Below are 10,000 nucleotides of genomic sequence, written 5' to 3'. Positions count from 1 at the left end.
ACATGGAATATAAATCTGCAGATGAATCATCCATTAATTACCTGATGAATCATCTGATGAATCATCTGATTCGAATATTTTCTTGTGTTCACAGACCTGAAGTTCTAGAAACATCTCTACCATGATAGTGACCAGAGATTTTCTAGAAAGTACTATTATTGGTAAAGGGGATATTGTGCAGGTTCTACACAGTCAGTTCTTGACTTGACTATTTGAGTTCAATGATGTTTCTCTCAACTGAAAGGCTTCTTCAGATCTAGAAGCTGATGAGGAGTGCCAAGTATTTAAGCTCTAATGGCGTCCTCCCCAGGAGGTGTTCCTGAGAGTCAATGACCCGCCCTGTCAAACTGTGGGTCCTTAGGATCACCGGAGCCAAGGTGTGCCCTCTTTGAAAGTTGTTGCCCTATCCTGCCATCATGGGACTTGTTCGGGTCACCAGGGTCACCAGGGTCACCAGGGTCGAGGTGTGGATGGGAGTTAAACTGCCTAGGAATGAATCTCAAGACTGCTTTGTAGGTGGCTGATAACTGGTGGCATATACACCCCCCGTTCAACTACAGACATTCTATCTGGACATAGATGGTCTCTGTTACTCCTTCTGCTATGACCATTTATCCAACTTCTTTGTCCTTTACTGAGTCACTATTTGCCTATTCGTAGTGACAAAAATAACATTATAAAAACTGGTCAAATGAACGGCTTCTAGAGGTTTACTGATCAGGACTTCTGTTTGAAGAAAACTGCGATGAAACTAAATCATGAACCTAACGGTGGCAGTAATGAGATGGTGTGAGCTTGTCTGCATGGTTTTATGCAGAGGGTTTGTTTGATTTCTTTAGCTCCTCTTTTCACTGTGCTCATGTTCAGGTCATGTTTGAACTTGAACCTTCAAGAGCTGATAGATTTCCAACTCCATCTTAATTCTATTAGAGACTGGCAGATCTTACCAGTTGCTTTGTTTGACCGTGGTCTTGCTTGTTGCATGTTGGGTGTGAGATATATGAGCCAACTGTCACAGCACAGCACCCTCCTCCTAGACTCTTCCCAATGTTTGTGTGACATCGTGTGTGTGTGTGTGTGTGTGTGTGTCTTTGTCATTTATTCCATCACGGATCAACTCGTCAACCTGCCGCAACTCCCACGTTACACCAGTGCGTGCATTAAGATTATGATCCCGTCCAGACAGAAAGCCTTGATTTGGCCATATATGCATATGTACAGTATGATGAAATGTTCCTCCTCACATATGCCAGCATCTTTGTGAGGTGAACTGGGGTCAGTCATTGTACAGCAGGGTCATCCATGATGGCAGAGCCAGGACTCAAACCCACAACCTTCTGACTGATAGTCCAAAGTTCTCCCCACTATCACAACTCTCAATACCAAAATGATACTTTTGCAAAAAATAAAGAGCTAATTAAATAAGTACATTTTTAAAAAGAGTCACACAGGATTGAAATGACTGAAAACAAAAATTAAAACTTTACAGCAGTTCTCATGCAAAATAAAGCAAGTAAAATAAATAATTAAATGAAATACTTCAAATTTTCCTGTTTTAAGGTTCCTCTTACATTAGGACCCATTTAAGGTCCTTAGCCAACTAGTGTGTCTATGCGGCTCTCTGCTGCTCCTTGTCTTGGGTGTGCAGGTTAAGATGGAGGAGCTGAACACTGGTTCTGATGCGCAGCTGGAGGCGGGACTGCACAGATCTGCTTGAACCTGAAGGAGTGGGTGGACGCAGCAGCTGGAGCTACAACGGAGCCACAGTGGGAGGTTGCAGGCGGCGCGGTTGGTGCCGGCGGTGCTGGTTTTGCGTGCTGTGTGGGTGGAGCTGGTGTCGCGGGTGCTGTGCACCTTGGCTGACCGTACAGACGAGCCTCCAGAAGGCAGGATCTGTTTTGCGTTTTGCTCAGATATTTACTGTCAGTTTTTTACTGGGATTTTACAGATTTTGACAGATTGAATGTTATAGAATTGTATCGTTTTAAACATTGCACTATTGAAAAAGACCTCTTGCGGAATCTAGAGCGCAGACTGGCACTCAACCGTGACCTCCGTGACCTGCATTTTAAAGAAACGCTTCATTTCCTTCGGTGTGAATTTTGAGGAACTAAGCCCTCCTTTCAATCTTTGCAACAGTGATGGGATTTGAGCAAGCTCCAAATAACTGCATCAGCGTCACTAAGGACATTAGCTCAGTGACACAGCCAAAGCGACGTCTCCAACATCTGAGAGTCCAAAGGAAATCAGAACCACATTGTTGCTGTTAAGAAAGCCGCACTGGCTGACCTGCTTGGCCTATCAGAGCACTGACGGTGGTCCAGTCCGAATGTGGTGTGAATGGATGCACCATCTATGTTCTGTTTGAGCTTCTCTGGTCAGAGACGCTCTATACCTGCCCTGTAGTATGAGACTGGCATTTCTTAGCAAACCTTTAAGAAATTCACAGGCATGACATGAGTTTTGTGTTTTATAATAGTGAATATCGCACGCAACTGGACCTGGAACGGGCTTTGTTGATGGCCTTCTAAAGTTGGCTAAGGAATCTATCTTAGAGCTGTGAGATGCTCTCCAAAGCACGGAAATTATGGAAAAGCACGGAGCACTGATGGGCTCCCAGTGGAATTGTCCAAGTTCTTTTGGACTTGTTCAGGTTCTTTTGTCCAGTGGTTGATAAGTAATGAGGCTCTGTCTACAAACTGCTCTCCAAGGCTTAATATCTGATCATGCTGATGGTATCACGATAATGGCAAAACAGAAAACAAACAAACAAAAACACAAAATGATATTAATCATCTAACCGGCACAACCTGGTTGACGGGACACTGGCTTGGTAGACGTGAAGAAGAGGTCTGAAATCCAGACTGGTTTTAACGCAGCCGTGAGAGAAGAACGCCTGTACTGGGGTGAAAAAGACTGCCGTCTTTTAGGATGTTTTTGTTTGATAGCGCACTCTTTTCTAAAAGTGCTCCGCTTGCACTCAGAGATGGAGAGCACAATGTGAGCTGGTGAACGTTATACTTGGGCAAACAGAACTGGCAGGATGGATAAGCAAGACGAGGACTGCTGTAGAGCTCAGGGACAGCCTTGCAGGGACAGCCTTGCAGGGACAGCCTTGCAGGAGCAGCCTTGCAGGGACAGCCTTGCAGGGACAGCCTTGCAGGAGCAGCCTTGCAGGGACAGCCTTGCAGGGACAGACTTGCAGGGACAGCCTTGCAGGAGCAGCCTTGCAGGAGCAGCCTTGCAGGGACAGCCTTGCAGGAGCAGCCTTGCAGGGGCAGACTTGCAGGGACAGCCTTGCAGGACAGCCTTGCAGGAGCAGCCTTGCAGGGACAGCCTTGCAGGGGCAGACTTGCAGGGACAGCCTTGTAGGAGCAGCCTTGCAGGGACAGCCTTGCAGGGACAGCCTTGCAGGAGCAGCCTTGCAGGGACAGACTTGCAGGGGCAGCCTTGCAGGGGCAGCCTTGCAGGAGCAGCCTTGCAGGGACAGCCTTGCAGGGGCAGCCTTGCAGGGATTGTGCCTACAAGGCCACTGAGAGACAGAACGCTCACTAGTTTTACATATTGTTTGGTCAGGAATGACCCAAACAAATCTGAAATGTGGAGTGGCTACCTGGGTACTCTGTAGAGTCATTTTTGGAGATTTCCTGAGTTAGACCAATTTTTTTACTTGGTTCCATTATGGGAGACATCTTATGGTTTTTAAAAATGTATCTGTTTTTTTCCTTTGTTAATTAGTTTGTGGTTATTGTAATGCGATTTTTCTTCATTAGTTTCATGTGGATCTTTTTTTGGTCTAGTATGTGAAGGTCAATAACATTCACTTCTCTCTCTTGCACATGCACACACACACAGACATACACATATACACATACACTGACATATATAGACACATACACACACACACACACACACACACACACACACACAGGGCACTTACAGCTCCTTGACTGCGGTGAGGCGATTGAACAGACTGGAGTCCACAGAAGAGATTCGGTTTTTGGAGAGATCTCTACAGGACAAGATAAGAGAGTGATTAATTGCATGACAAATACATAAACATATACGCACATGCATACACACACACACACACACACACACACACACACACACATACAGTGTGTATGTATAGTATATACACACATAGCACTGTATAATGTATATTACCTATAGAAGAGCATTGTGTACACGCACGGACAGTCTAAAAACCGAACTGAACTCATGGCGTGCACAAATCCATGCCCCACATTGAGGGATATTTTCAACATTATAAAGGTTTCAAGGTTATAAAATTAAGGTTTGTTATTGATTTTATATATTCATATTTATTTTGACCACATAGAGGCACAGTTGTAAGCTAGACAACGTAGGATATCTAACTAGCTGCCGGTCTGACTGATCGGACGCCTAATTGCAATGTAACCATAACAAAAAGTAAAATGTCTAGTAAGTGACCTTGGGCAAGAGCTCAGAATATTCCCACAAACTGTACTATCACCAACTCCAGTATGATGCTTGTGACTTATATGCAAAAATATTTTGCCAATATGAAAAACCTCATGTAGCTTAAACAAAACAAATGGAAGCAGGATAAAGACCCAGAGCAGCAGAGAAAAACAGCTGTTTATAAAGTATTTTTGCACACTGAATCCAGATATGTTTTCAGAATTTCTCCATCACCCATAATTGTTTTGTTCCATCTACCATAATCTACCAAAGTGCTTTTAGCTGTCTGCTTAGACAGGACTAATAGTTTATTATACTCACATATCATTATGTATAGCAGGCCTGTGGAAAATCATACCAAGGAAAGTAGAAAACTATTACTGCACTCTTAAATGGGATATTCAATATTGTACATATTTTAAGTCTAATAACAGCCTTATTTTTGAATAAATAACATATATTTATTGTAAAATACACTTCAAAAACATGCCTGAGAGAAACATCTGTAAAACAGATTTGAATTCAGCATAAAAAGTACTTTGAAGACCACATATTTTAGCTACTGGGACAAACATACACACACACACACACACACACACACACACACACACGCGCACGCACACACACATTGTTGCCTGGTGTTATTAATGAGTTCTGATGAAGTAACTCAGTACTTGTATAGTCTTTTTAATAGATACTTTCTTACTTTTACTTAATTAATTTAAATGACTACTTTTACTTCTACTTGAGTAATTATTATTTAAAAGTAACACTATTTTTACTTTACTTTTACTTTTGGCTACTCTACCCACCTCTGCTAATCACAATTCTGTAACACTACAATTATCAACACTCATCACAATATTCCAACACTACATTTATTAACAATTACAATATTCCAACAATACCCTTATTAACACTCATCACAATATTCCAACACTACAGTTATTAACAATCACAATATTCCAACACTACCCTTATTAACACTCATTACAATATTCTAACACTACAGTTATTAACAATTACAATATTCCAACAATACCCTTATTAACACTCATCACAATATTCCAACACTACAGTTATTAACAATCACAATATTCCAACACTACCATTATTAACACTCATTACAATATTCTAACACTAGTTATTAACACTACATCACAATATTCTAACACTACAGTTTTTAACACTCATCACAATATTCTAACACTACAGTTATTAACACACATCATAATATTCTAACACTACAGTTATTAACACTCATTACAATATTCCAACACTGCAGTTATTAACACTCATCACAACTGACTACCATTGAAATGATTAGCAACAATGAAAATAACACTGGGAGGGCCAATCTCCCACTGAGTCACTGGAAAGTAAAACTATGACATCATGCTTCTAGAACATAACATGGATGTGACATCAGCTTTTGGAACAGAACATGGAGGTGACATCATGCTTTTGGAACAGAACATGGAGGTGACATCATGCTTTTGGAAAAGAACATAGAGGTGAAAACGTGCTTCTAGAACAGAAAATGGAGGTGACATCATGCTGCTGGAACAGAACATGGAGGTGATATCATACTTCTAGAACAGAACATAGAGATGACATCATGCTTCTGGAACAGAATATGAAGGTGACATCATGCTTCTAGAACAGAATATGAAGGTGAGGCTTTTGAAGCCCCACAAACATTACTGAAATATTACAGATGTCATACCACTACAATTATGAAATTGTAGATTAACTGATTAGATGAATTAAGCAAAATTCTTACACTAAAATTATTAAATGTTACATATTAATTAAGCATACAACAATAAATTGTTACTGATATGTAAAAATTAGAACAAAGTATAGAATATTCTGAAAGGCACTATGTTTCTGTCCTTTCACTGTATCCAAAATAATAATACAAACTCAAAACACATTAGTATTTTACTATTTCTAACATAAATATAATTGTGTTTATAAGTATTATTATGAACAGGACATGCTAGTCAACACATGCCAGCTGAAATGCCAGTCAGCACACACCAGTCAGTACACAGCAGTCAGCACACACCAGTCAGTACACACCAGTCAGTACACACCAGTCAGTACACAGCAGTCAACACACAGCAGTCAGCACACACCAGTCAGTACACAGCAGTCAACACACAGCAGTCAGCACACAGCAGTCAGTACACACCAGTCAACACACAGCAGTCAGCACACACCAGTCAACACACAGCAGTCAACACACAGCAGTCAGTACACACCAGTCAATACACAGCAGTCAACACACAGCAGTCAGTACACAGCAGTCAACACACAGCAGTCAACACACAGCAGTCAGTACACACCAGTCAGTACACAGCAGTCAGTACACAGCAGTCAGCACACACCAGTTGACACACACCAGTCAACACACAGCAGTCAGTACACAGCAGTCAACACACACCAGTCAGTACACACCAGTCAGTACACAGCAGTCAACACACACCAGTCAGTACACACCAGTCAGTACACACCAGTCAACACACAGCAGTCAACACACACCAGTCAGTACACACCAGTCAGTACACACCAGTCAACACACAGCAGTCAACACACAGCAGTCAGTACACACCAGTCAGTACACACCAGTCAACACACAGCAGTCAACACACACCAGTCAGTACACACCAGTCAGCACACAGCAGTCAGCACACAGCAGTCAGCACACACCAGTCAGTACACAGCAGTCAGCACACACCAGTTGACACACAGCAGTCGACACACAGCAGTCAGCACACACCAGTCAACACACAGCAGTCAGCACACACCAGTCAACACACACCAGTCAGTACACACCAGTCAGTACACACCAGTCAACACACAGCAGTCAACACACAGCAGTCAGTACACACCAGTCAGTACACACCAGTCAGTACACAGCAGTCAGTACACACCAGTCAGTACACACCAGTCAACACACACCAGTCAACACACAGCAGTCAACACACAGCAGTCAGCACACACCAGTTGACACACAGCAGTCAGGACACACCAGTTAATGCACGCCTTTTTACCCATTTCACTTTTCACTAAGCTTGTTGACAAAGAGTTCAGATTAAAATGAGTCAGTTAGCAGAAAGCAGAAAGTCAGCATTAGGACACAGACTAGTTAGATGTCAGACTTGAGTTAAGCCTTCAGATCAGAGCAGTAAAACATTGCCACCTCCCCTGCGGTCTCCTGCCGCATGGAAATGTACTTGACGGATCAATTTACTTAATCAGATAATCAATCGGTTTCAGTATAAATCAGCTCAAGTCACACTGCAGGGCACACGGGAGTCTAGTGCAGCAAGAATGTGTGTGTGTGTGTGTGTGTGTGTGTGTGTGTGTGTGTTAGAACAGGATTCCCAAAAGGAAACATCTGTCCATTCCAGACAGACTGTGTAAGAGGGAGGGAAGGGTGTGTGTGTATGTGTGTGTGTGTGTGTGTGTGTGTGTCTGTGTGTGTCTGTGTGTGTGTGTGTGTGGGATGGGTTCCGTATGGTTCTGTCAAACGTCTCAGTCTTTACTGTCTTGGGTCCATCTTAGGTGGAATCTAACAGGCCCACATCAGCCGCTTGTGGGGTGGGCTTTAGGTCACCATGGAAACCCTTTGTTTGAAGGGATTTGATGAAAACATTTATTCAGGGTACCACTTCTATTATAATGATCATTAACTTTAGGCATGCAAGTGCCTGTGTGTGTGTGTGTGTGTGTGTGTGTCCTGGCCCCGATTTTCTGAGATTGAGATGGCACAGTATGCTCTCTCACAGCTGTGGGCTATAAACAGTTCTGAAGGAGCATTATGGCCCTGAACTGTCAGGACCACTGCGGACCACCGAACTGCAAGTTTAAAGATCCTTCTGCTTCAATGAGCAGTTGTGGGCGAGATTTCCTGTTGTCCTCTTCATTCATATGAAGAACATGAAATTCAAAATTTCAGTTAGAAACACTATATTATGAAAAACAGGTTTATTATTTTTAATTACTGCCCTACCTTTAGTAGAATTGCTGTTCTATCTTTAATAGAATTACTGCTCCACTTTTAGTAGAATTACTGCTCTACCTTCAATAGAATTATTGCTCTACTTTTAGTGGAATTGCTGCTCTACTTTTAGTAGAATTACTGTTCTACTTTTCATGGAATTACTGCTCTACTTTTCGTAGAATTACTGCTCTACGTTTCATAAAATTACTGCTCTAATTTTCATAAACATACTGCTCTATTTTTCATAAAATTACTGCTCTAATTTTCATAGAATTACTGTTCTACTTTTAATATATTTACTACTCTACTTTTCATAAAATTACTGCTCTACTTTTAGTAGAATTTCTGCTCTAATTTTCATAGAATTACTGTTCTACTTTTAATATAATTACTGCTCTACTTTTCATAAAATTACTGCTCTACTTTTTGTAGAATTACTGCTCTACTTTCAATACAATTACTGCTCTACTTTTCATAAAATTACCGCTCTACTTTTAGTAGAATTACTGCTTTACTTATAGTGTCTTATTTAGATGCAGAGCTGGTTTACTGATCAACCTGAGACAGAACTTTCCATCAAACCAACAGACCCCCTTGAAGAATGCGTGTGTGTGTGTGTGTGTGTGCACGCGTCTACACCAGGCTGCAATTTTAATACTGCAAAGATTGGAAAACTTGGAAAAAAATACTGAATCGAAATGGCAGAAATAATAAATGATAATAGTAAATGGAAAGCAGTGAACTTTGGAGAGACACATAGAGAAATTTCTTGAACTCATTAAAAGAAATTAAAAATTTCTTAATAACAAGAAATTAATATATGGTGCACATTGCTTTGAAGAGATATTAAATTTATTAAAATATATCAAATTTATTAACATATCAGCACAATATGTTTCAAATTGCAGTTTTAGAGAAAATAATCAAACTATTATTAACCAATCCGACGTGTGTATGTGTGAATCTACAGTAGATGTATAGAAGCTTTAGGATCTGTTTCATCTGTTTTCCTTTTTTTCTTTCTCCAGTTTTAATATCAATAATTCTGTTCATCACTTTAGCTATTAAAATTTGAATTTAAGGGGGGGGGGGGGAGAGAGAGAGAGAGAGAGAGAGAGAGAGAGAGAGAGAGAGAGAAAGACACGAGAGAAGAGGGAACATTCTTTCCTGTTTCCCAGGAGTCCCAGCGGGGCCAATCTCCCACTGAGTCACTGGAAAGTAAAACTATGATATCATGCTTCTAGAACATGGTGGTGAGGCATCTGAAGCCCCACAGACATGATGTCATACTTCCCAGAGCTGTACGCCCGACCTGGTGCACAGTAGCTCCAAGCGCCCAGCTTCTTACACTACCAGCGTCGTCACAATGTACAGCTGGATTATGGACAATGCACGGGTAAGACAAGACATACAGATCACCTGTTTAACAGTGCATACACACACAATCACGCAGGCACACACACTCCTCTGTCTCTCCGTCTTGGCTGTCTCCGTCTCTCTCTCTCTCTCTCAGTATAGGCTCTCCGGGACCATAGGCCCCCA

The 10,000-nt window shown here is 41.6% G+C and overlaps 1 protein-coding gene across 2 annotated transcripts in view; it reads right to left on the bottom strand.

Moving 5' to 3' along the window:
- pkd1a (polycystic kidney disease 1a) overlaps positions 1-10,000 on the bottom strand; it is a 99,897-nt gene that overhangs the window by 78,630 nt on the left and 11,267 nt on the right. For both annotated transcript variants that reach the window (XM_035534595.2, XM_081701165.1), the window contains exon 2: positions 3,941-4,012. In XM_035534595.2, coding sequence (XP_035390488.1) covers positions 3,941-4,012 — 72 coding nt within the window. The remainder of the gene's footprint in view (positions 1-3,940; positions 4,013-10,000) is intronic.

Source organism: Electrophorus electricus, chromosome 18 (genome assembly GCF_041902795.1).
Source record: "Electrophorus electricus isolate QZ-2024a chromosome 18, ASM4190279v1, whole genome shotgun sequence".
Lineage (NCBI taxonomy): Eukaryota > Metazoa > Chordata > Actinopteri > Gymnotiformes > Gymnotidae > Electrophorus > Electrophorus electricus.
This window is presented reverse-complemented; position numbering and strand designations above follow the sequence as displayed.